The 27,935-nt window shown below is 41.6% G+C and overlaps 2 protein-coding genes across 6 annotated transcripts in view; one reads left to right on the forward strand and one right to left on the reverse strand.

Moving 5' to 3' along the window:
* The window catches only part of dennd1b (DENN/MADD domain containing 1B), a 78,508-nt gene extending 74,155 nt beyond the window's left edge, over positions 1-4,353 (forward strand). For all 5 annotated transcript variants that reach the window (XM_023794680.2, XM_023794682.2, XM_023794681.2 and 2 more), the window contains one exon: positions 100-4,353. In XM_023794680.2, the coding sequence (XP_023650448.2) occupies positions 100-642 (543 nt within the window). In that variant the 3' untranslated portion in view covers positions 643-4,353. The remainder of the gene's footprint in view (positions 1-99) is intronic.
* On the reverse strand, positions 4,328-27,729 carry crb1 (crumbs cell polarity complex component 1). The gene is made up of 14 exons (XM_023794679.2): positions 27,633-27,729; positions 26,386-26,441; positions 21,756-22,346; positions 20,619-20,814; positions 20,246-20,349; positions 19,798-19,980; positions 17,983-18,921; positions 16,581-17,134; positions 15,642-15,807; positions 14,062-14,968; positions 13,343-13,384; positions 12,256-12,378; positions 11,704-11,830; positions 4,328-5,612 (listed from the first exon to the last, which is right to left on the reverse strand). Exons 1-14 carry the CDS (start codon positions 27,710-27,712, stop codon positions 5,394-5,396), a joined length of 4,287 nt encoding a protein of 1,428 aa, XP_023650447.2. The 5' UTR covers positions 27,713-27,729; the 3' UTR covers positions 4,328-5,393.
* Between the last annotated feature and the right edge of the window lie 206 nt (positions 27,730-27,935).

Raw genomic sequence — 27,935 nt, forward strand, 5'->3', positions numbered from 1 at the left:
CTGTGATACTTATAAATGATTGATAGAGTAAACTTCAGGGGTAAATTTGTGTGAGTGCATGCATCCAGATTAAACTAAGCTTTTTATTTTTTGGTTCAGAACAAGTCCAACCCCCCCAGTGAGGGTAACCTGGCTCAGCTCTGTCCCAGTAGTGGTGAACGAGAGAGCTGGAACCTGGGACAGGACGACAGCTCCATCCGCGGGAGGCAGCTGCCCCCTTCTCCTCGAAGGCATACCAGTGCGGGCGCCAGTTACTTTTGCGACACAATCCTTCCAGTGGACCCCGCGCCTCCGGCCGATGCGGCCAATGAGAATAGCCTCCAGGAGAATCCAACGTCGGATGCCCCAGGCTCCGAGCTTCAGAGGGGGAGCGGGGTCCTCCTGAGGCGGAAGGTGCTCTCCAAGCGGACCCTGAAGCAGTACCAAGATCGTGCGCCGCTGGAGGACGGAGCCCAACCGGCGCCACGACAGCCTTCCATGCTGGTGGCCTGGGAGAATGTAAGCGGGCAGGGTAACACTCCAGCTGAGGCTCTGGACAAGGGCCTGCTGGAGGAGATCCAGGCCGTTTACCAGAATAGCGCACCTCTCAGCACTGGCCCGCACTCCTCTGAGGTCAAGAGTGATGTCTTCCACAAGTCCTGAAAATGTTAGGGGGGGGTGGGGGCTTAGGGTTAGCGTTATTCTTGATCACTTTCTTTGTCCTTTCTATTTAATTAATCGCTTTCGTTTTTTTTGTTAATAACAGATTAAATGTGTGAGCATGCTGGTGCTCGCGCTAATTTCATTTCCTGTCCTTACACTGGCAAAATTTTAATGTCCCTGTTAAATTAGGACTGCAGTCTTTGGTAACACTTGGGGATGATACCTTCCAGCAGAAATGGAAATATTGTTTCGGTTCAAAAGGGTTAAAAAGGGATTTCTGTCATTGACATCGTTATTGTACAGATTAATTTTTTTTCTTTGCCCTTTTAGTTTACGTTGTGTAGTACTTGCACTGTAGGGTACTGTTGTCACTTCAAAGGTACAGATATATCACTGTGTTCATATGAGCAATCAAATGAAGGCTTTTAACACCAGATTATTCATTTAAAGCTTCTGTAACAGCTTCACCAGGCTTTGAGTCTTGCATTAGAACTTGTGTCCCTTTCCTGTGCAGTCGTGTAAAATGCCTTAAATAGATCACTGTCACTTAATATGCAGCAGTTCTGAAACAAAGGAGTAACCAATCACTTAATATTTGAAACTTGTGCATATGTAAAATTTCCATCTCATCCCGTCTGCAGAAAACCTTTTGTAAAGACATTTTTATTGACTAACTGATCATGTTTCTATTTGAAGGTAATTTTAGTGTCTTTCCTCAGGTCATATTCGTGCTTGCACTGTGGGGTGTAGGATTTTCCGCGTAGGTGTGGAAATGCAGATGTGATCCAAACTCACCAAGGATATGGGGCGAGGCAGAGTCCCTTTGTGGGACTCTCCTGTGTCTCAGGAGCGCGGGGGAATGGGTGTGCGGGTCTTTTGGTACGCTGGCTGTAGTCTTGGTTTTGTAGGTTTCTTTCTTTTCTTTTTTTTTTTTTGAGTTTTGCAAATGATACACCCCTTATATGGCTTTCCAAGCTGCTGCCTACAGCTAGGAAGCGTTCAAGTGCTTGAATATAACATGATAAGCAATACGTTTAAAATGACTTGGGTGTCTTGCACAGGTAAGGACATGGTCTTGGAAAATGATGATGTTCTCCTATGGAGAGGATGCAACCTAAAGCAGAAGTCGGTGATTGCGGATGTTATGCTGTGAGCTATGTAGCCCACACTGTTCGTGGTTGTCTAAGAGGCTCTCTGTCTAACCTTTTATATTGCATTTAATTTCGAAAGACACTTTAAGAGTAGCTTTTACCATTCTTATGCTGTAGTAATGATCTGGTCGTAAAGCAATAAGTGTGTCATTAATGACTTAATTTGAACTGATTAATCACCAGATGGACTATTTTCCTCAGTTGTTCACTACCTTACTCATCACCACCAGCACCACCAATGAGCGTTAAAATAGTACCGTTGTATCTGTATACTGTCTCGCAAGAAAATGGCTGCATTTTCAAGTAATAAAAATGTAATCTTGTTAAAGGAAACAATGTTTTACCACCCCCCCCCCCCAATTAGAATAAGAATAGAAACAAGAATATCGTTATTATATATGATGTTTATGGACATACATGAATTTGTGTGACTAAAGGAACCAAAATGATTATTTAACATCCATCATAAAAGTTAAAATGAGGCAAAATTAAAATGCAGAGTTATCTGTATTACCTTATAAATAAGTAGCTTTGGCATTTTGAAAGTCATTTGGCATAATAACTAATCAAATGTTAAGCATCTCTGTAGGTCACAGGAACGTAAGCCTTTAATTTATTCCAGTGGTACCTGGCTTTGTTTTTATATGTGGCTACACTAATGGGTATTTTTATTATAATAAATGTAGCATTTTTTGACTGTAAGCATTGCAATGCTGGGTAATGTTTGAGTGTTAAAATGTTTTGTACTTGTGAACGATACTGTGTAAAGCATGAATACTGTAAAGTGTTGAGTTCAAGGCTGAGAGGTGTGCCTTACATACATGCTTTTCTTGACCAATAGCAAGTGTTTGCCAATCAGTTCCCCAGTGATAATCTGCCAGAAGAATTTGTGTAAACACAAAAAAGTATTAACTAAAATGTTTTATTGCGCTTTCGACTCTGTGTCGGTATTCTTAAAGGCAGTAATTTCAGTGTTTTATGTTTTTTTTTCTTCTTTTTAAAAATTGATCTGCCTGAATATATTCTGATGGCATATTCCTGATGCTGCTTTTAAGAAATTCAAAATATAAGATATCAAAGACAGAATAACACACATTGAAAATGCCAACTGAAAGTTTAAGTTTTTGTTTTTTTGGTAAACCGATTAAATTAACCATTACCCATAAAGCAAAGTAACACTATAAAGGAGTCGTGTTACATATAGTCTACCTAAAACAAAAATGTAGAGCAAAATAACGCCTAGTTTTCCCTTAAGTATTTTTTTCCGCCTTTGTGGTATTTCCAGCATTACACAAGGGGGGAATCCCATGATGATGTAAAAGCAGTTAATTTTATTTGTTTTTACCCCATGTCCATATCATTAGCAGTCACTGTTTACATTGCAAGTTAACCAGGTTGTCATGTACGTATTTTATATATATATATTTTCCTGTCAAAAAAATGCAACGATACATGTCCTGCTCTTTTTGCTATATTGATATATGTTTAAACCAATCAATAAATTTGAATGCCTATAATTAATGTCCACATTATACTTTAATAGTTGATAACGGTGTTTTTTTAAGTATCTTAATGCAGCATCTACTCGTATAGTGTATGATTTTTTTTTGTTGACATGTTCATCGTACCATCATTTGTATATTTCCATGTTCATTTCATTTGCTTGAACTCTGGTTTGGTTGCTGTAAATCCTCGTATTTACAGAAATAACACATGGCCCTCTAGGGTGGAGGGACAGGCTAAGATGTTTAAAGGGTGAGTGAAGCAATTTTATTACTGACGTTGCAAGATCCTCATTTCTCAGTATGTTTCCATAACAGGCTTATATTTGCCAGTAAACATTCCCTCAAATGATTGGTTCCTCATTAAAACTTAAAGCAGCAGCAGCAGCAGAAAACTCAGACAATTTGGGCTTCGTAATTCACCAGGAACATTTTACTACTTATAAAAATGAATTTAACTTCTGGGACGGTACATTATGCATTGTGGACAGGGATTGTTCTCTCTGCGTTATATTCCAAGTGCTGTACAGAACATTGGTGATATTGTGTGATGCTCACTAGACTGTTTTTTCATTTTTTTTTTGCCATTTTATAAGTTAATTTAAATTTTTATTTAAAATTTTGACTTTAACAAGAGGTTGCATTAATCATTGAGCACTGTGGTACGGATGTTGAATCAAAACCACTGTGAATTTTAATTGTATATGCTGACCATATTGCCTAATGGTTCTTAGTCATGTGTACACATCCATAAGATGCAAGGTTCATTCCATAAAAATTGACAGTACCGGCAGATTACAATTTTTGTCTATACTGTGAGTGTACATACACACACACATATATATAAATAACAATTCATCCATCAAAAGCCAGCATTCCAAAGGCTGTTCTGTTCCTCTTAATTACTGCATAACTTGGTTCACACTTGCATGTCCTCCAGAAATAACTCTGGTAATACAACCTGACAATACATAGTGTTGTTGAGCAAATAGAACAACTGAATATGTGGTAGCTACTCACTGTGAGAAAATAAAAACAAAATATGGATGTTTATTCAATTTTTGTTGGTTTGTTTTCCCTCCTCACCAACAGTCATTCTGGACTACAGACTAAAATACAAATGACTAGTTACTACAGAGCAAAATGGCAAAATAAATATAATCAGTGGTTGGGTTTAGTAACTGCTCTGCTAAGCTTTAGAACAGCTAGGATGCTCCAGCTGAGAGATTTTGAATGTGGTGCATTCGTTGATGCCAGACGTGTTGGTTCTGCTTTTGAATATATGGCCACCTGCATTCAGCTATCCTGATTTAATCGTATTTAGTTGATTTTAATACCTTGAGTAGGAAATGCAGATCTAAACGTTTTTCCAGGAAGTTTACATAACTTTCTTTTGTAAGCAGGTGACATTTGGGCGGCTTTTATAAGCTCCTTGCAGATCTGTGAAACTGAGAATGCATCATTGAACAATTAAAATGGCTCTTATCAGGAATCTTTGAATCTTGTCTGCGATATGAAGTTCCAAAAGAATAAGAAAGTGTGGGTTGGTGGCAAAGTGCATTAAAAGGCACTAAGAGTAAATCAGGAGAATGAGATATCAGATATTTATAATTTACAAATATACAAAAATATCTAAATATAACTAATTCGCTAAAATACTATTTTGTTTTTCTAGTACATCATAAATTAAACCACAGAGAACAATATCACACAATTTAACACAATCCCTTTTAAGTAGTAACAGATAAAGTATTACATTATACCCAAGTGCAACGTACCATCAGTAATGATATTTTGACCCATTAAACAAATACAAAGACTGCACTTATCCAAGACTGTGGTGTCTAGTATCCTTGCCAGTTTGTCCAGATGCATCTCAGCCATTTGTCTGTGGTGTAGTTCCTGGGTAAAAGATCCGGGTCGTTTGCCATTTTGTTGTAGATCGCGTCCGCTTCCTGGCTGCGTATTCCCTTTTGGCGGTTCCGGCGGCTTCTGAACGTCCTGAGAGCTTGCCGGCCATACTGAGGAACAGACGCTCACTTTGATGCATCTGCCCGGCAGGCCGTACCATCTTGCGGGTGGCGGGGGTGGGTGCCTTTTAAATGAGTCTCTCCATGGGTGGAGGCTGTACCATGTTCCACATCTCTACCCTGGAGCCCTCCTTCTCCTGCCTGCTGGGGCTGTAGGCGCCATGGGACGCCCTTCGCTTCACAACCACAGCGAGGGCAGCAAAAGTCAGGAAAATGGCGAGGAGCAGTGCCACCAAGACCAGGCAGGCAGACAGCAGGAGCTGGGACGTCAGACCATCGCCGTTTAGCTGAAAGGTGTTGCAAATCAACTCGTGTCAGCACGGTTACGAATGATTTAGCATCTGGTAGCCTCTGAACAGTTATCCATCTTTCTTCTAACCTCTAATCCTGGTCAGGGTCAAATGGCAGCAACATAGTGTTCTGGGTGGAGGAACGCCCTAAACGGTTCATCATGCCAGATTGTCAAAGGGCACATGCATGCTCACACACTATAGACATCAGCCTTACTGCACATTTTTTGAGGTTAAATCCATATGACAGGGAGAACATGCAAACGTCACTTATGGGTCAGAGGTGGGACTCAGAACTCCAGCCCTGGAGGTGTCAGGCAACCAGACCCCCCACTTAACCACCATTACAGTTACTGTTTGTGTTATTTTCATGAATGTGTTATGCATTATGTATAATTTAAATTCAAGTCTACTTTCCAAAGTAGGTTAGCGCTAGTACTCACATGGGTCTTTTTCTACTTTAAAGCAGAGTACACCTTTCCGTATTTTTTTTTGGGGGGAGGGGGGATTTGTATATACACACACACACACACGTCTGTTCTAAAATGTTTGTGAAGCCTGTAGCGTGGCCTAAAATTGTTGCTTCAAAATGTTCCTTTCATTGAAACAGTAAGACATGTTCGGAAGCGTATTCAGCGGACAGTCAGGCCCCTGTGTCGCTTTGCTCTGCCTCGTTCTCACACGAGGCGTTCCACCTGCGGCGGCTTCCCCGCCCTGCTTCCCGCATCCACTGCAGCTGGCTGTTCCGGACTCCGAGGTCGGAGTGATCCCTCTATCTGACGCTTCTCGCGGATTTTGATGAAGGTAACGACTGTCGCCACTATTATGATTATTACTGCTCCGGTGACACATGACGCAATAATAGCTATTATCGGTGACGTGCTCTGAGAGAGCCGAGGCTGCAGGAAATCACAAACACGAAATTAAACCCCAACAAACATCCCCAAAACAACTAACATTTCAAATCTCTAACGTAGACCTATGCCTCATTTAGGGCAATAATAGTGATATGAACACAATTCTAAATATCATAAAATATACTTGCTCATCACAAAGTAAGACTGATTAATATTATTATGTGTTTGGGCAACAATAATTATATTTAATGCTTTTTCTGTTTTATAGACATTATCATATCATGACTAATGTAATGTAATAAATAATAAATCATAGCAATACATAAAGATTCCTTGCCCATTAATTACTGTAATAATAACATGTCATGTATTGCTCCTAGTGTAGAATATTCAAGGCAATTGTTATCCTTTTATCTTAAATAGGACCAGCATAATTTAAACTGCTCACTTCAGTGTATGGATCCGTGTCCACTGACATTACTTTAATGGTCAATGTCTTACATTGTTTATAAATTCCAAAATGATAAACCCTAACAGTTAACTGGACAATACTTAAAATGTGACTGCATCTCATCTAATCTGAATTTGATTTAATATTCAGCAATTTTTTTAGGAAAAATCATGAAAGTTATTTTGCAATACAATATCATTCAAAAAGGCAAAACTATTGTAATTGCACTTACAATTGTTGTACTGATTTGTGTTGTGTTATTGGCAATCTGAGCTGTTGAGACATTGGTATATTATGATAAGATTAAGTTAACCATGACTTACATTGACAGTTTTTGCCTCTTTATCATTACTAAAAAAAATAAATATTTAAACATTTATCTTAAAATGCTAATTTTTATATTTCACATTTGATTAAATTAACAAAAGCAGCAGATTGCAACTGAAAAATAATGTAACTGTATTCTAAAAAAAAATCTATTTCTCAAAATACTCACAATTCAACATAAACACGCTCTTAAGGAACAGTTTTGCATAATCAGGTTATAATAAAAAGAATGGAGACTTGATTACCTTCTATTAAAGGAAAGCAGCTTTGCAAGAGTAAAATAATGTAAATTATCCACAACATGCTGGAGTCAGTTTTTCCAGGAATTGAAACACAAGGACACTTGCAGAAACAACAAAGCCCAAAGATAAAAACTGTTCTCTACAAACAATTTAAAAAGCCTCACACTTCAGTTTCTGGATTTCTCTGAGTTAATAACCTTGTCTTGAACTTGTTTGTCCCACGTTCATTTGCCAGAGAGACACCAGCTAGCTATATCGCCCTGCCTTCCCCCGAAGGAAGGTGTGTGCTTAACTTTTGCTGACTAAAAACTTTCAGACTCCATGCAGGAACCATACACACCAGCGAAGGCCACACCACTCAAACCAGCAACCCCCACATTTAACAGTGGGAGATTTTTCCTCCTATTTTCAGAGAAGCCGTACAGATGGAAAACAAATACTTTTAAAATCAAACATGGCATTACAGCCTACTTCCAACTGGATTAATTCTCTTACCATCCTTCCGCCCTTAATTTAATCAACAACACTACCGGCCAAACAAACTCACAAAGTATATCATAATCTCCTCTACTCATCTTTTCACTGTGTTCAAAAAAGGCTAATGTAACAGACCATGCATAAAGAGTTAATGTAAATTTTTTTGACAGCAGGTTTTATCCTTGCATTAATAAAAAATATTGGACTGACGATGGTTCACCCAGTGGGAAAAACATTCCTGTAGCAGTAGACATAACTGGTACCTTTTTAACACAGTTTATAGTAATAATTATTTTATTCATTTTCCATACCCACGTCTGTTATGCAGAGTAACAGGGAGCCTACCCCAGAAGCAGCGGCTACAGGCAGGGATTAACCCAGGAGGGGTGCAATCCCATAATAATGAAACAGAATCAGTGTGGTAGAGGTGCAATGATACCGGATACCCACGGTTCAATATGTATCGTGGCCCCAAAACAACAATACATATTGAACCATAGGCATCTGGTATTGTTACACCTCTAGCACACTGATTTACCCTTATATTTAGGATACTCTTTATTTATTATCCATAAACCACTTAATCCCAACTGGGGTCACCAGACCCTATCCTGGGAACAATGGGCACAAGCAGGAACCAACCCTGGCCAAGTACCAACATACCACAGGGCACACACACACAGGGTCAATTTAGACTCACCAATTAACCTATCCTGCACACTTTTGGACCGTGGTGAAAACCCACATGAGCACAGGGAACGTGTGCGTACTCCACACAGAAAACCAAACCCAGGACCATCTCACTGTGAGGCAGCAGCACTAACCACTGCACCACCACTGCACCACCACGCCACCCCTTTATGTTTCCAAATAACTGTATATTTAGCTTGGTTGCAACATGTTCATCAACGTAACGGTACGCAGTATATTATCAAACCGATGGTTCGATACACACACATGAACTGCAGTTTTACGATATGCCTGTCATTTTCCCATACATACTGGAAAAAACTGTTTTTTCCAAAAAATACATCTAGAAAACTTAAAAGTTATTATCAACAGCACTGAACAGTTTAATTAAAAGGTGATTTTCTTTCTTTTTTTTTAATGTATCTTTGTCAGATTTTTTACCATTTCCATGGGTGCAATAACACAGTACCTACCAAACTGTGAGCAGACAGAATCGTTACACCCCTAGAGTGTGATAGTTAAAATGCTAAACTTGCCAGACTAAACCTTGGTAAGGTCATAAATATTAAACATCTTGTTCATGCTTCAGCCCATTTAGTAAAATTATAAGATATGGCCAAGATGTTTTATGGAATCACAGCTGATTCTGAAGACACGTTCTACTGATACATTATTTACTCAGTTACACTTGCTGTGGTGCAGAACGTCCTACACTAGTGAGCTAACCTTCAAAATAACTTTGGGACACGTATCTGAAAATCTGTCAGCATGCGTGTTAGACGAATGAACACGAATACACTTATGCCAGCAAATTAAAATACCCGGTGTGCAAGCAGGGTGTAATGACAGAGCAAAAACAGAAAAGATGGACAGGACTTTATTTTGATGACAAACACAAATGGTACAAAGATGAGGAGTGACGTCTGAGAATTTGGCCAATCAGGATAAGCTCTCACAGGTACGTCATGAGTAACTGATTAACAGACAGCCAGACGGACAAAGAAACAGACCAAAAAAAAGACTGCAAACATGTGTGGGACATGGTGGCTGCACGTTGTGATGACAGTGTCCCTTCGTTCATCCATCATGCAAGTGAATTAACATCTCACTGTAGCTGCCAAGTTAAAGAACTACATGAACTATAAACAGCAAAAACATAATCTGGCTAAAACATATTAATATAAGCTACTTGAAGGTACTTAAATTGATAAATAAGAAATGTAAATTGAATATTAATTAAATTATTTGACATTCATTTCCAAAAAGGAAAGGTTTGCTATTTAAAAAACGTTCTCAAATTTCCTGAAACTGGTTCTGCATGCAAATGCTACCTTTACGATGATATAGGTACATTTTTCCTGCTTTCATTTGAAACCAATTAAACACATTTATCTATGATATATTCCAGGTTCAAAGTATTAATTCAAGTAAGCCCTTTAATAATGATAAAAACAGATACCATACTGTCCTCTCACAAAAACTGCTGACAGCTAATGTTTAATAATGGCCCTAAGTTCAGGTTTTAATGACTAAATTTAACGTTAAATTCCTGTTCCATACATTTTTGTTGCACATATTTTTCCAAATATTAATTTGCAAAAATATATACATAAAATTCAAAAAATCAAATGAAGTGCAAATAATGAAATTTAACACGCACAGCCCTGAAATGCATGAGGGCCTCAGGGTAGCAAAGAAAATTTGTTTTCTATGGTCAGAGGTGGATAGTTGAGATCCAGAAAGTAAAAATCCAGTTCAAGATTTTGTTTCAACCAATCAGTTGAGTACTTTGTGCCTGTGACTCTTTATACTGAACTGGTTGATTGAAACAAAATCTTGGTCTGGATTTTTACTTTCTGGACCTCAACTATCCACCTCTTCCTACGACGGCCATGTACAGCCACTGTGATATTATAGCTGTATATGAACATTAGTGAAATGTCCAACAGTGGCTTTTAACATGTAGATAAAAAGCTATTCATGTGCAAATTGGAGCTTTCCACCTCCCTATCTCCTTCCCATCCCACCTCCCTATCTCCTTCCCATCCCACCTCCCTATCTCCTTCCCATCCCAGTCCCCCCCCTACCTCCCTATCTCCTTCCCATCCCAGTCCCCCCCCTACCTCCCTATCTCCTTCCCATCCCAGTCCCCCCCCTACCTCCCTATCTCCTTCCCATCCCAGTCCCCCCCCTACCTCCCTATCTCCTTCCCATCCCAGTCCCCCCCCCACCTCCCTATCTCCTTCCCATCCCACCTCCCTATCTCCTTCACATCCCACCTCCCTATCTCCTTCCCATCCCAGTCCCGTCCCCCCCCCACCTCCCTATCTCCTTCCCATCCCAGTCCCCCCCGGAGAGCCACGTCATCACATAGCTAGGTTTTCTGCACACACATATTTTAATTTCTGATGATTTCACAAATGTATCAAGGGCATTCATTTACCTTATTTAACAAAATGTACTCACATTGAGGTGGCTTGGGCTTTCAGAAATTTGATACAAAAACAACCTTTCATGTAAAACACCCGATAGGCACTTTAGTCAGCCTCCTTCTGAAATGAAAACATTTTTGACTAAGTTCTACCATTAGTTTATAAAGCAGACATGTACATTGTTTACAAACTGCTTGGATAATTTTTTAAATCCTAATAGAAAAAAAAACAAAAGTAAAAAAGCAACAAAGCTGTTTTAATGGATATTATTAATTTGTTTGTTTGTTTATCTATTAATTTATTTACATGAAAAAAATCATGTTTGACACATTTTAAAATGTGATATATCTGAATTGATAAAGGTTATCAGTAATACCTAATGTTCCCATCAGATGCCCCAGTTGCTGCATATTTGATTGCAATTAACTGACATTCCACCTCAAAGGGGTCCCCTTTGTCCCCATTACCTGATGCACGTCACCTGCCTCCCCTACTCCTCCCTACCCTCACTCATGTTCAAGGTTCCTGGTCCAGCCACAGAATCAGGCAGGACAGCAGCTGGAAGAGATGTTGCCACAAAGGCATGAACACATAAAAGCAGATGTCGCTTACATCAATCTGGCACGTCTCCCCAGCGAAGTTGATGGGACAGTTGCAGTAGAACTTGTTGATCATGTTCAAGCAGAACCCTCCGTTCACACAGGGGTGGGATGCGCACTCGTTAATTTCCACCTCACACCTGCCAACAAAAGGGGGGTTTGGGAGCGCAACACACTTGTGTACTGGCTTATATTTAACCCCCTCCCAGCATGATTAGATTCAGGCCTCAAAAATGTCAACAAAGTCTTTATTTCATGTGTTATTTCTTTAGCAGATGCTTTTATTCAAATTGGCACACATTTTTGAGAAGACATGGTGGAAAAAGTCCCTGGAGCAGCTGGGAGTGAAGAGCCTTTGCTCGAAACACTGGAATTACTCTGCTGACACAGGGACTTGAACTGGATACCTTCTGATTCTAGGCACTGCATCCTGCCGACTAAGCCACAATGCCCCCCTTAGGGTGATATCGAATGTTGATTATAATTGTCATAGTGATGGTTACGAGTGACTGTAGAGCCTAGAAGCACCTGTACCCCCAGGGACACATCAGAGAGTGGTCCTTACCGGTCCCCGACGAAGCCCGCCAGGCAGTCGCACATCATCCCGGTCTCTGAGCAGTTCCCACCATTGTAACAGGTGTAGTTCTTCAACTTGTTCCCGCAGATGGACACCGGCAGCCTGGGACGACTGTGAATTCACAGGACGGCGTGGAGCTTTGAACGCTAAGAGAAGCTGTGAGTCTTCTGAGAACGGCCCCCCTTCCGGGGGTATTTCTTTGTCAGATTTAAAAGTGACTTTATTACTACGAGGCTGCCTTCTATCCAATGGCTGCTACGTGTTATATCACCTGTTCGTCATTCAGATGTCCCTTCCCTTCAAAGGCGAGTGAAGTGAGGGAATGAAACAGGAGGACAAAAATGTCGGCTTTTTGAAATCTACATTTCAAAACAGTTGTCCTTAATTTCTAAATGGAAGTTTAAAACTTTTTTTTTCAACTTTGCATGACATCCCTGTTTAAGCTGCAGTGCATTTCAAGGTTCCTGGAAAAAACAACCAATGTTTCAATTACAGTATATGCTAGAAATGTACTGAACAGCTACTTTTATTAAGCACACATTGCAGGTACCTGGTGGGAACTACTTTTTTCCACCAGAACCACATCAAAGAGAGATGAGTTGTGTGCACAGGAAAGGTGATCTGTACACTGCTGTTGCACTGAGCTATTGTTTTTTGCATGTGTGGTCTTCCTGTTAGGTTTATCAAATCTGGCTTTAACGAATTCTCCTCTGACCTCGCTCTTTTCAGCCAAGGAGCTACCCCTGACTGGATGTTTTCTGCTGATCACACCATTCTCTGCAAACTCTAGATACTGCAGTATGTGAATATCCGAGAAGGGAGAAGGGTGCCAGAACCACCATGTCTGGTCCCAGCCATCATAGAACGTTTAAAATCGCTTAGATCAGGCGTGATAGCCCTTTTAATGTTTAGCCAAATGGTAACTGAACCTCTTGATCCTGTCTACATGCTCTATATCAGATATAGCTATATTATTTGCAGTTCACAGGAGAAGGCTGTTCACATTAACAAGGAGGTATACCTAAGTGACTACTTTAACTCAGAAATATAGAAAAAAAAATCACAGAAGACTTACTGATTCTGGACTATATGCCAGGGAATCTCTTCAACTGGCTCACTACAGGAGAAACACAGAATATGTTAAAAAAAAAAAAAAAAAACCTTTAGAAACACCACTTACTTTCAAGGCAATGCAGTTTATTTTGCGAAAGGCCTGTGATCGCAGTGTGTGACAGCATCAGTATGAAAAACATGTTCACAGGAAACCGCCGTCGATGATCCCTAGATGAGGCTTCAAGACACAATGCAGATCAAGTTATCAGTGTGATTATGAGATGGGTGTGGCAGGCAGACGTCACCAAAGCCACTTCAGGAGGTAAACTATTTGGTAGTGACATTTTGAGAAATTGTACCATTAAATGAAAGCAGATTTTTTTTCACTAATGATGCAACATAAAACATTAAGTTCTTTGTAATCAGTCCCTTTGTTTGTCGTTATTTTGAAGTTAGCTAAAAAATCAACTGAGAAATACTTCTTGGATATTCCTCATGGTCTGTAAAATTAGCCATCCATCTCCCCTAACCTTTTGTCCGGTACATGTTTCTGGACTGTGGGTGGAAGCCGACATAGACACGGGGAGAACATGAGCTGGGTTTGGACTCAAAGTGTATTCGGCAACACTGCTACCTGCTGAGTCACCCTGCCACCCAGAACAAGAAATGCACTAAGCTTAGAACAAAAGTCATTAAGCCAAACCTCTCTGGGCACTGTTGCTGGATTGTGGTAAGACTCACGTGCAATAAGGACCATAGTAGCCATCTGGACAGAGGCAGGAGTACTTCTGGACCCTGTGGAGGCAGGTGGCACCATGCGCACACTTGTTTCCCTCACAGAAGTCCAATTCACCCTCACAGTTGACTCCCGTGTAGCCTGCCTCACACACACATTCATATCCCAGAGTCAGGGTGCTGCAGTTGCCGTGGACACAAGGGCTGGAGAGGCACCAGTCTGTGTTGACTTCACAATGCTTCCCTGTCCAACCAGGGGAGCAAGTACATGCTGAGAGATTAAAGAGGTCTTCACATATGCCCCCGTTCACGCAGGGTGTGGCCTCACAGACACTCTTCCCTGTGCAGCCACTTGATACCGGCTCAGTGGTCGTTTTGATGAACTGTTCTTCCTGGGACCTTGGATGGTTCAGCTCAGAGTCTCCATAGTAGGGCAGCACGATACCACCGATTTCTACCGTACTCAGGCACCCAACCAAGTTCCCGGCTGCATCTGGAACTGATCCCCCCAGAAGAACATCTGCCCTGTCCTTGAGGAAGTCCAGATTCCCAGCACTGTCACCAGAAATGGTGGAGTGGCTTCCTTTGTCTATGACCATGGACCACTGGGAGGTGGGAGACGAAGGAGTCACCATGGAGAGCTCCACTGAGTGCCATTCTCCATCGCTGATCACACGCTGACTCTTCAAATTCAGTGTGAAGGAGCTGTTGCCACTGCGTAGCTCCAGGAAGAGGAAAGAATCTTGGACAAATACAGTGAAAATATCCGGCTCTTTTACTGCATGCAGAATGGTTACGTTGTACTTCCTTGTCCGAATGCTGAAGGAGACATTTGTCAGATTGCGAATAATTTTCCCATTGGTTCTGTAGACCATAAGACTGCTGCCATCCTGAAAGGTCGCATTGGAAATGCCTTTAAAAAAAAGAGAAAACATTATAATCATGAAAACATGTGCTTGTGTGTGTTTTCTGCATGTAGAAGTGCCCTACTAGGGACAGGTATCTGACCCTGGACACTTTCATTCTGAACGTACCAGCGCTTATAGATTATATGTGAATAGGTGTGGAGTGTGTAACTCTCAAGAGAAGGGTGGGAAAAGGGTGGCAGCCTGTTTTGTGGATGTTTTGCTCTGACAAGGTAGAAGAAAAAGCAGACACTTTTATCTAAAGCAATATACAATTGAAAACACAAGCTTAACCAGTCCTTGGAGCAATTTGGGGTTAATGGCTTTGATCAAGGATCTAATGGCCAGACGTCGAACCACAGCATTCGAACCAGCAGCCTTTGTTCACAAGCACAGCATTTTTAACTGCTGAGTCACAGACCAGCAACACATATATAGCACCAAGAAAGAAGTACAGGTGTAGGAGATCGATGCAGATCCATTTGGCCACCCAGCTCTTTCTCTGATGTGGCTGATGGTCAGTACCTAAGACTAGATCATCTTTTCTGAGGGACACGATTTCAAGTGGTATCAAACAAAGGAGTCATATGTATAACACCTGAAAAGGTAAATTGAAGCCTGTTTTCTCTGACATTTTATGCTTTTCATAGCTTTGCTGTAAAAAGGTAGGGGTGCACTCACAGTCGAAGCCCTCGCCACTGGGCTGACAGACTGCCGTGGGGGGGCACGGTGTCAGCTGGCACCACCGCACACGCTCACAGCTCCTCCCGGTGGCATTTGGTGGGCAGGTGCAGGAGAAGTCGTCCCAAAGGGGATGACACATTCCCCCATTGTGGCAAGGCTTTTTCTGGTCAAGAAAGAAGTGGCCCCGTAACAGTCATCGCGCCCTTGTTAGACAACTTATTACATATAATAATTTCGTAAATTTCCAAAATCAGCCTTGGACAATAAACCTTTTTTAAGGTTGGTATTCTGTCTTACACAATGTCTTGATTTACAATGAAAGGCGCGTTTATCCAAGAATTAATAATTGAATAACAAATTAATAAGTTATGAAGATTATTTTGCTCATTAAATATATTTTATCAGATGCATTTTATTGATCCCAGAGGGAAAGTTTAAAAACATATTTACTTAAAAGATACTTGTGTCCAAACTGACGTACAAAAAGCCTGAGATCAGAGCGCAGGGCCAGCCGTCACCCAGCCGTCACCCAGCACCCCTGGAGCAGTCAAGGGGCCAACAGGTATTCAATTACTCTTCCAGTCACAGGATTTGGCACCAGCTCTATATAGTACTGTAGTAATGGATGAGCAAGTTTGGCCATTGTTCTTGTGATTGGAAGATCGCCTTTTTAAATCCCAAGGTTGGAAGACTGATCGGATCACTGTTGGCCCTCTGACTGAGACTTTTAACACCCAGTTGCTTCAGGGACTGTCTTCTAAAGTCTATGTCATTTCTGATAAAAAGTGTCTACTAAGTAAATAAGATGTAAATTTGAACCCATTACCTTCTGGGCACAATCCCCTAACCTACTGGGCCACAGACCACTCCAGGACTGCTGAGGTCTCAGGCTAAATTTTAGAGGACATAGGAAAGATCATGTTCATAATGTCTTACATTGCAGATGTTGTCGCTGGTGCAACCGCGTGTAACATTAACAATGGTGTCTAGAGTATAGGAGCTTATTGGTGTTCCAACTGGATAAAACTGCAGGTGCTTGGAATTTACACGCAAATCCTGAATACAGCCTTTAAAATAACCCCCAAACAAGGAGGAGGCAGGTTGATCCACCAAGCCGCCCAGGTGCACCTTGTCTTTGGGTCGGATTTGTAGGGTTTGTATCGTTGTGGTGATACCATGTTTCTGACCAGACTGAAAGAGGGACATCCGGTCCTCCTCTGTCTCCACAGTCACGAGGTGAAAATTCCCGTCACTCACAAACTGCTCCCCATGGAGCATCTCAAAATCGTTGGCTTGAACCTGTACGAATCCACCGTCCAACCAGATCCTAAGGTACTGGTTAGTGCTGTTTGCGATAACCAATAGCAATCCTGCATGTTTCGTGGTGCCAATGAACATGGAGATGACATTGTTAGGGCCAGGATTGTCGTCGACGGTAAAAACAGCGTAGCTTGGCCAGTTATCATTTCCAAACCTAGCTGGGATGTTTTCTGCAGCAAAAGGAAAAAGACACAGAAAGAAGTTAGGACTGGAAATATTGAGATAACATATTGCAGCTTTGCAGTGCACTGTGCAGTTGTGCATTCACTGCATTGTCCTTCACTGTCAGGTAAACATAATATTCTTTCTGCTTATTCAATGTTATATAATATAAGAAAGATCGTCATGGCTGCATGTGAATCATCACAGTTATACAGGCACCAGCATATACGGCACATTTTCCCGTCAGCATTTCTCCACCGCTATTAACTTGCTGGTTAGATGACCTGCTGAGATACTGGCCAGAGGGAACATATCTGATCAATCAGGAGAAAAGGGACTTTTGAATTCCAGGTAAGTGGCACAGCTTGTGCTTTCTGAGATTATGTGTGGGGCCACACTCACAAAAACTTAGTTAAAAATTTCCATCCATTTTCCAAACCGCTGGTGGCAGCTGCAGCCTCTGACATGCTGTGCAGAACTCTGTGCAGAACTCTGTGCAGACTCTGTGCAGAACTCTGTGCAGACTCTGTATGGGACACTAGTCTATTGCAAGGTGTAAACCTCTACATACAGTATGTGTATGTAGTTCCATTTGTATTACAGTACTTTTATTGCTTTCATTTCCCTTTTTCCTTGTCTACTCTTCCTTGCTCCATGTGAAGTCGGAAAAGTATTTACATATAAAAGTATGTATATAACATAGCAGTAATGATAAGATTTGTATCTTTTGAGTTATAATTAATTATAGCCTAATTATAGAATTCCTTCAAATTGCAACTTCAGCTTTGTGTTAAATAACCATATTCCCGGTAACCAAAAGAAGGATGGTGTACATGCTTCTTTGCCAACGTCTTACCCTCTGAACAGTTCTGACCCACGTATGGCCTGTAACACTCGCACTGTCGGTTCTGCCACAGGTTTATGCAGCGGCCTCTAGCCTCACATGGATCGTCTTTGCACATGTGCCTGTCTCTGCATCCAGGGCTCACATTTACTGCCACATCGCCGTCCCGTGTATCAGGAAGTAAGAGCTGAGAGTTCAGACGCACGTCTCGTAGACAGCCAATGAAGTGAGGGGGTGTGGCCTCTGCTGGCCCACTGCTGGTTTTCTCCACTCCAAGCCCTCCGATGAAGGTTCTCTGAAACGCAGAGCTCCGGCCCAGCTGTCTGCTTTGTATATAGACCTCCTCCCCACAATGTTGGTGACACATACCATCGAGCGTCCTCATCTTCAGGGTTTCTCCTCCGAGCGTGACTTCCACAGAGTGCCATTCTAAATCCGCCATGTGGTGAGGCAGCTCTAGGACCCCATTCAGAGAACCGTTTCTCTGCAGTTCCAGGTGTAAATGGCCATTCTCCAGCTTCAGCCTGATTAGAAACTCTCCATCCTCCCACTGAAACAGGACAGCGTTGGCCAGCACCGTCCTGAAACTCAATGTCATGTTAAAGAAGCTCTCAGAGTCACTCGTAGGAGACACCAAGTGAAGGTAGCCACTCCCCTCAAAAGAAAAGGTCGTCGATTTCTGGCACTCTGAGCCGCTGAAGCCACTGGGGCAGATGCAGACGTGCCCGTGCCGATCCTCGCTGAAGAACGGAAAGCACGTGCCTCCACTTAGACACCCATGATCCTCACAGCCAATCAGAGCCTCGGTGCAGTTCAGGCCTCCATACAGGAGTCCATCTTGGCTCTGTTGTAAGCACTGGCATGTGTAACCTCCATGATTGTTTACACATATACCGCCATTTTTGCACGGGTCCTGGTCACATTCATTGATGTCCTCTTCACAAAAAGTACCTATAAAGAAAGATATTGAATATTTTGGACCATGTGACATTTAGCAGAACCTGTTATTGCTCATTAATGCCCACAGTTGTTTGCTGTGTATATTTTGTCCTTCAACCAATCAAACAACACTGAGTACTTAAGACTACACCACACAGCTGACTCACACACCATAAGCCAACGTGACCCAACCCGGTCCTGGGGAACCCACAGACGGTCCACGTTTTTGCTCCCTCTCAGCTCCCTGCCAGACAGTCCACATTTTTGCTCCCTCCCAGCTCCTGGGAGCTCCCGCTCAAAAACGTGGACGGTCCGTGGGTCCCCACGGCCCAGACTGGGAAACGCTGCATTAGGCTGTTACTTCTGTGTCATCTCCTTCCTGACGCTAAATAATCCACATACTGTATCTTGCCAGTAACAAGATTTGGTAACACATTTGCATATCGACCATATGCAGTTTTTTCTCTATGCAACTACAAATCAGCTGAGATTTAAATATTACACTTGTGGAGAGTGCAGACCTGCTTGGGGCATTGTGGAAAGTGCAGGCCTGCTTGCGGCATTGTGGAAAGTGCAGGCCATTCCTCCCCACACAGCGGCATCTACCCTACCCTCCTTATGTCTCAGCTCTAGACTGTGCCCAAGTCAGATATGTAGGATTAGGCTAATACACCTTAACCATCTTACCCAGAGAATGCCTGGAAGGGTCTATTTATATAAGAGAACCTGGAACAACCTCTAAAAAGCCTTACAGACTGTAGCTAAAAATGTTAAAGAACAGGAAATAGGAGCCATAGCATTGTGTTTGAAAGCTTAATGTCCAAAGAGAGAAGAATGCTTAATACAAAAGCAAACACCATGCACAAATGTCGTCGGTTGAAAAGATACCTTTCAATCCAGGTTTACATTTGCAGACAAAGCCGGCAGCTTGCTGGGGGCGGAAGCGGCCTGGCAGGAGAGGCTCCCTACCATACATCACCTCCCAGGAGAGTTCATGGCACACGCCGGCAGAGAGACAGGGGCTGCTGCTGCACTCACTGACGTCCACCTCACAGTGACTGCCCTGGTACCCTGTGTGGGAAACCCCGTCAGCAAAATATCAAGTACTTTCACAGAGAATAAGCAGGATTTCTGGGAGTAAACAGATTATAATAACCGCAAAATATTACTCCGTATTGGAGAATAAATAACCCGTGTTAAGTTTAGTTTAGGTTGAGCTGTGGGTCAGGTCTTCTAGCTATGCTGAAGCCAGTGGCTTGAGTGGTTCATTTCAGAAAAGAAAAACAAAGGCCACTATAGCAGATAAAGGGTATATTTTGGGGGTGGGATGTTGTACCTGGCCAGCAGTTACATGTGTAGTTTCCGTGCTTCTCTTGGCACAGGCCGTTGTTGAGACAGGGCTGGGATGTACACGGCATTATGGGAGCTTCACAGCTGTAACTGGGAAACAGCATTTCACATTAGCATACAACGCTACTTCACGTCAGCTAGGCTACCAACCATCGCAAATGAATTTCAACATACATATTTATGAAGTACTTATTAAGGAAGTGTAATTCTGCAATTCATATTAGCCCTTGTTAGCTAAGAGATGCTATTAGCAGTTACTCTGCACGTCCACAAACATTTCAGAAAAAGTTCAACTGAATGTCGTCTCAGGAGACGCGACTGCAGTTGCAGGAAATAGGCATGAATATTATATCCTGTACCCATTTACTCCATCAACACAGAGGGCCCCATTCTGACACGGCTGGCTTCGGCATTCGTCAATGTTGATTTCACAGAAGTCTCCCTGGAAACCAGCCGGGCATAAGCAGGAGAAGCCCCTTAGGTAACCATGACAACTGCCGCCATTCAGGCAGGGCCGGGACTGGCACTCGTCAGTCTGGAGCTCGCAGTTTGAACCTGAAAGGGATTCATTCTAAGTTGTGTCATTTCTGAATCCATCACTATAATAATCAGTTATAATTTTGACTCATTCAAAACTGAGGGCATGACTTCAGGAGTCAGTAACCAATGAAAAATGTACAATAATATAAAAAAGCCAAACATAAAGACACAATGTGGCTTTGAGGTTGTCTATATACCTGCACAGAATTGTCTAGCAATGGAACTTACTAATATTATTATTTATCATAAAGTGTTAATGTAATGTAGTAATACATAATGAGTCATCCATCCATCCATTCATCCATCCATCCATCCAATTTCTGTACCCGCTTGTTCAAGGTCATGGGGGTCTAGAGTTTATCAGAGTAGCTACAGGCACAAATATATACACTGCATAAGTAAAATCACCTATATACAGTAAATGCTTACACTACTTTTTCAAAGTTGTGCAAAGATCAGCACAATAGTATTACTGGCAGGGTAGAGCTGGCTTGCTATGAACAGGCAGAAAAGTGGAGGCATTTTTTTAACTGTAGGTTTACACAGTATGTAAAAATGACACTTCAGTTACAGGACTGGCAGTAGAAGAAGAACTGGGGGTGTGTGGCTCAGCGGGCTACAGCCGGGCACCAGGTATCAGAAGGACACTGGCTCAAATCCCAGGGTGAGCAGAATGATGTCACCATTGGGTCCTTGGGCAAGACCTTTAAACCCAATTGCTCCAGTGACCCTCTGACCCTGCTCTGTGAATTGCTTTGTATAAAAGCATCTGCAAGATAAGAAGACTGTCATTCAACAGTTTGAAACATGTCTTAGATTTTTAGTAATTATTGAATTAAAGCCTTTGTGTTCTTTACCACTCCATTTCCATTTTTCATTCCAGTTACAATGTTATGCCTTTTTTAGACTGGTCTTATACTGGTCTCTGTGAAAAGTGCTGGTTTCTCACCACTCACCTGTGTAGCCCGGCTTGCAAAGGCAGGCGTACCTCCCAATCCTGTCCGTGCAAGTGGCTCCATTCTGGCAGGGCTGGGAAGCGCACTCGTTTACCTCGATCTCACAGTGTTTACCCTGGAAGCCTGGCACGCAGTAGCAGGCATATGCGTCCCCCTTGCTCCTGCAGATCGCCCTGTTCCGGCACGGGTTCGGGACGCAGTGGTTCACGCGGCCCTCACAGTGGGCACCCGCATAGCCTCCCTTGCACTTGCAGGTGTAATTGGGCTCTTCGCGGAGGCGGGGAGAGCGGTGACACTGTACATCCCCGCCGCAGAGGCGCCGGGCGCAGAGCTGGACCTGAGGCTCGCAGTAGCCCAGGTGACACTGGCAGACGAGCTCTCCGGAGCCCGTGGGGGGTGGGGTACATGAAACCTTCTCCTGGCAGGACACGGGGCGGCACGGGCCTTCGGACTCCTCGCACCTCGTGCCGGAGCGAGGAGGCACGTCGGAAGCACACCAGCACAGGAAGTTCACTGGGGCTTCCTGACAGAGCGCCCCATTTTGGCAGGGATTAGACAGGCAGGCAGAAAGGACCTTCTGTGAAGATTCACCTGGAACAGTGGGCCGAAATATCAGCCAGTCAAACTGTATTCAGGAGGACAGAAGCTCGTTTTTACAGAAAGCTTCACAGCAGAAACTAAAACAATACCAGAGAAATAGGCATAAACAAGTCGCTTGGTTCCTATGGTTTTATTCTCTGTAGAACAGCTTCTACTCTATCTTCAAACTGCTTACCCATTATTTGGGGAATGAAGTCCATGACAGATGCCAGCCAATCACAGGACACGAACATAAACGATGGGCAATTTAGAGAAGTTAATTCACCTGACTGTTTGTCTTTGCACTGTTGGAGGAATGACACTGAGCACACATGCAACACACAGCAAGGGTGGGATTTGAACCCCCAACCCTGGAGGTGTAAGGCCACAATGCCCCCCCTGAAAAGCCAACATTTATAGAGTAATATACATTTAATGAGCAATTTTAATTTACCAGTTAGCACACAGTAATTCCAGTTAAACAGATGATTTAAGGAGCAGGAGAACTGATAAGTAGTGAAAGTAGATGTGTCTAAAAGTGCATCGTCAGCTCAGTGGTCCTTCCTGAATCCACAAATGCCACAAACACTGCAGCATGAATTAATGCTGTAGCTGATATACAGTCTGAGTAAGACACACTAGATGCCGTTTTTTTTGGCCTGTTGACATTTCCACTGACAGACAGCGATGAGTCACCGATCCGAATAAGAACATTGCAGCAGGTGACGGCGTTTACAAAGGTGGAACTGTCAGTCCCTAAACGTGGGAGGTCGTGAAACACAACCACCACATGTGGAGTTTTAAGCAACTGCTCAAGGTTTTATATGAGACTCTTCTGGTATCAAATGAAAATAAAAAGTGCACTCAAGGATCTTCTCAACACAAACTGCCTGACAGTCAAAACTACCTATCCATCTTCCAGTGGCTCATCCAGTGCCAGGTCAGAATGTGACAGCTACATGGCAGCACTGCGTGCTCAAAAATATGTTTTCAACTTTGTCATAATACCACATAATTCTGCAGACTGTTTCACCACCCTGCCAAGTTCCTGACACTACTTTGCCTCACAATCATCTAGCTGTGCTTGCTGACTATGAGTTGTTGCTCTCCGTGAACAAGTTATTTAAAATATCATTTATGATATTTACATTTAACCTGGCAAGAAATTGGCATCCTGGTTGCCCCACTGCCTGGTGCCTTGGGCTCCATTGGGTAGCATCTTGGCACTGCACTAAATAATGGTTATAGAAGCTGGATGGATTCATAAATTTACTGATTATATTTTCCAAGAATGCCATCAGTCCAACACCTTTTTCTATTCTTTATATATCTGCTGGGGGAAACTACTCTATATGACTACTTGTTTATGAAAATGAATTAGGCTAAATATTCATGATCATCACCTTGTCACTGTTGCCAGCAGTGAATGATAAACATGCTGGGTCAAAGCAGCCAGAGCTGAAATCTTAGGACATTTCTCTGTTTGTTGACAAATGTAATGATTTTACCTGCCTTACAAAAATGAAAAGCAAAGACTATTCCTGATACAAAGTTAACTTCTTATGAGCTATATTAGTAGATGCAGTACTAGCTACAGAAACAGCCACAGCAGGATCCAAGCACAGAAACGTATACAGTAATTACAAGAGAGTGCTATTTTTTCTTGTCCAAACCACTCCTATTTCCTTTTTTGGGCACAATGATGCTGGCAAGATGTTTCTTCTAACAAAGCACGCATCATGCTGCCATGACAACCAGCTGCATGGTTCTGTCTCTGAATCCGAAGTATTTCCATGGCGACCGCATGCTGATGTAGTAGTCAGTTATGCGAGGCATTTACTGTATTTTTGAATAGTTTGTATAGCTTGCTAATATAATGGTGTTACCTTTCAGAAAACAAGGAGAAATATGTTAGAAAAAAACAGAACAGATGTAAAAATATTTCATACATGTGAACCAGTTGTGAACTAGCTACAGAGAGAGCAATGACAATTGTACATAAAATTCAATCTGCTGTGTCTTTGAAGACTGAGGATTTTAGTGATGTAAATCAGATACTTCATATAAACGCTACAATAAAAATGACAATTATAGGAATAATCTTGTCTTTTTCATTCAGATAAAAATTCTAAAGTATGGATACTTTGTCAAAATATGATTACTGGTATAACTGAAAGCATCCTTTCTGTAGGTGTGAAATGTCTGAATGTTCAAGACAGAATGAAAGTAAGACATGGACTACAGGACTTCTGGCTTTTCACTACAAGGTGGAACAGTGGATACGTCATGTTACTGCAAGTTCATCAATGTTCAGGTCGAATTTATATGCAGTTTTATACCTTTTTAAAGAAAAAATCTCCTGGTTTTTATCAAAGACAACCCTTTCCTGAAATTTCACTCTTGGTCTTCTCTTAAACATAATTATGGGTAAATCCCATAATATTTTTTTCAACTTTTTCTTTCTAGTGTCTGTGCTTTCAACTTAAAAATAAACTATTTATCTTAATTTTTAAAGCAAAACCACTATCAGTTCATTGTCAGTTAATTGGTTAATTAAATTAATGTCCGGGATGAGCTATCTCAAATGTTGGTTTATTGCTGGCATGTGCTAGCGATGATCAGGCAGTAAAGCGAGGATAGCCACGTTCCTCAGCTTCACACACCTGGTGCACATCAAACACTGCCCTCTGTCTCTCTGCATCCAGTCTGAAACCTTAGATGACATCAAAGGGGGGTCTAATCTTACAAGAGAAACACAGATTCTCACTGCTATAACAGAACAAATTTGCAGAACAAATTAGGCTACTACTAAAATAATCTGCCATGCAAGGGCTGGAATGTCTGAGATGAGTGTAAATGTATTAAAAGGCTTCACACAGAATTTGCTTCTCGAACAAAGAAGATTTGTTTCACTGTCAGCTAATTTAAAACTGCTTGTTTCCTCATCTTTCAGACCATGTATCTGCAAATGCTGTTCTCCTGTCATCGATTGGCTGTACGGCAAGCTTCAACAAGGTTCCTATTATGTAAAGGTGTTCAAATGTTCATGTTTAGCTGTCTAGACCCAGACATTTAGACTAAGATTTCTGAGTAATGCAGAAAATTTCCAAGACACCTCAGGTTAAGCACTGAGCACCCATTAGGGTCAAAGGGTCATATGTCTACAATGACAGATTTTTTGGAATGTGTCTAACCTGTGTCCTGATTTAATGTTTTAGTTAAACAATCGCTGGTCATTTCATTTGTCATAACATTTATCAAGATGTAAATACAATGAACACTCTTCTGCCATGTCCACATTTTTTAATCCAAGTCAGGTATGTATTTACATTATTTCACATAGATGCCATTTAACTCCAATTATGAATAGTGTCTTGCGTGTAACTGATTGTATTTGGACAGAAAATTAATTAATTAGGTTGTGGTTTGGGGAAACATGCACTGAGCAGTTTTACAGTATGATATGAGCATATTAATTGTACATTTACTCGTGAGTTAGTAACAAAGATCAAAACTTAATACCTAACATATAGCAAAACGTATGCTTACTAACATTATACAATAAGGAGTCTAATACAGCACATCATAGTTTTCTTAAAACCGATTTTCTCGTTCATTATACCATCCGCTATGCTCTTCCCGAAAATAGTCAGTTCAGTAACTGAAGGTAATCAGTATTTTAATTTCTCGCCATGATGTAATTTAACCAATTGTAACGAAATATTCCTTTAATTTTACTTCCAGCATATGTGAGTTTATAAAGATGGGAAGTATTTACATATTTATTTTTACACGAATTATATACATTTGATTAACAATTTAACACAAATGCCGTTAAAACAATTCATTTAAAATGCGGTATAATTAATAACTATGCACACAAGGAAAATCCTCACTGTATAAATTAATATTTATAGCCTAGATAGAGGAAAATACGGTATACAACAAACACTATCATTGCATTTCTAAACTGAAAGAGAAAATCACCAGTTATCAACTAAATAAAAATAGTACAGAAATACAAAAACTGTATCATAAGACTGACGCTTACTTGCTGTCGAGGCCGAAATTGCAAGAAACAGCAGTACCCAGCCCTTTGCCTTAAATCTGCCAGACAAGGAGAGAGCCATGTTCGCGATTAGAAAGCATCCTGTTTGCGGGCTGTTTCGTATGACGACGGTGCGCTTGTCGGGTTCAGACGTCGGGGTCCCGACTCAAGCTGCAAGGTGCAAACGGACTTGTTCCGTGAATCGACACCAGACGGCGCTAGTGAGCCGTTCCTGGGTGCGCAACAGGCAGCTTGGGAACACCGACGAAATGTCGGCGAGTTAATTAGCAAAATGAACCGGAATTACAAATGCAGTATTGGTAAAGAAATGTAATGGAGTTAAATTACAATTAAGAGTAAATGATGTCGTTTACTATTTTCAAGGAATAAACGTGTAATAATACTTTCTGTTCGATACTATTGACTGAGAAATAAGAATGTCGCGTCATTTTGATGTTATATATAGCCTACAGTTTCGAAGTTAAATTAAGTTTTATTACAACTTCACGTAAGTCATATTTGCATGAAAATGTTTCCATTTCAAGCCGATCTGCGTGATTAGCAGTCTGTTTTTACACGAATTATATACATTTCATTAACATATGTGATACAGGGCCCAGCTCATACTGCCCCTGCACTGTAAATGCAGATGTGTAAAATGGATGGATTGATGGATGAGCGAATTTTGAAATCGACACTATTAGTGATTAAGCCAGTGATTCTCAAAATGAGTCATGATAGGTGGGGAAAGAACTAACGTCGGAGTCATTTTCAAGGCGGTACCGTTAGCGACCTACTCATTCACTGCTATCATTAAGAGCCCTGTCTATTTTATGCTTGAAATCTTTGGCAGCTGACAGTATGAAACCTCTCACTAAATGCCTTTTTCACCTCTCTTCACAAGTTTCTGCATTTGTTCTTGTTTATACAGACTGAATTTTATTGTATTTCCGGAAATGTGCAAATTCTGCTTAATTTGCCTTTTTTTTGGTTGAAAAAGTGACTATTGAAGCAGTGTAGTGACGAATGTCACAGAAAGTTGTTTGAAATTAAAGTTGTTTTTTTTTGCTTAACAAAACTTACTGAAGAAATTTATGTTAATGAGTTTGATTTTACCTAAAGTTACACCTAGGCTTTTCTGTCATTGTTTTGCTGAGGTGGGATGTGAAAATATTTCTTCCTGCCAAGTAGGGAATGATAGAAAAAGTTTGAGAACCACTGCATTAAGCGATGCCACTATTTATACTGACCGACTGGGACCCGCTGCCTCCTTATATCCATCCCACCCGTGTATCTTTGTATCTGCAGTGATTTTCAGGTATATGGACATACATATGCTATGGTTACACAGACAAACTAATACACTGCACGCTGCGCCGCACTGAGCTCACATACCGAACAGGACGGAAGTGTCCCAGGAACAGAGCTCATTGGTCAATTTTAAGCATTTTTATTGCGTCCTCAAATTTGAAGAACGTCAGCGCCTCTGATTGGCTTTCCTTTGTTTATCTTGCAGCGATTGGATGGCTATGCAGGAACCCCGCAATTCTACT

The sequence above is a fragment of the Paramormyrops kingsleyae genome, chromosome 15 (assembly GCF_048594095.1).
Source record: "Paramormyrops kingsleyae isolate MSU_618 chromosome 15, PKINGS_0.4, whole genome shotgun sequence".
Classification (NCBI taxonomy): Eukaryota; Metazoa; Chordata; class Actinopteri; order Osteoglossiformes; family Mormyridae; genus Paramormyrops; species Paramormyrops kingsleyae.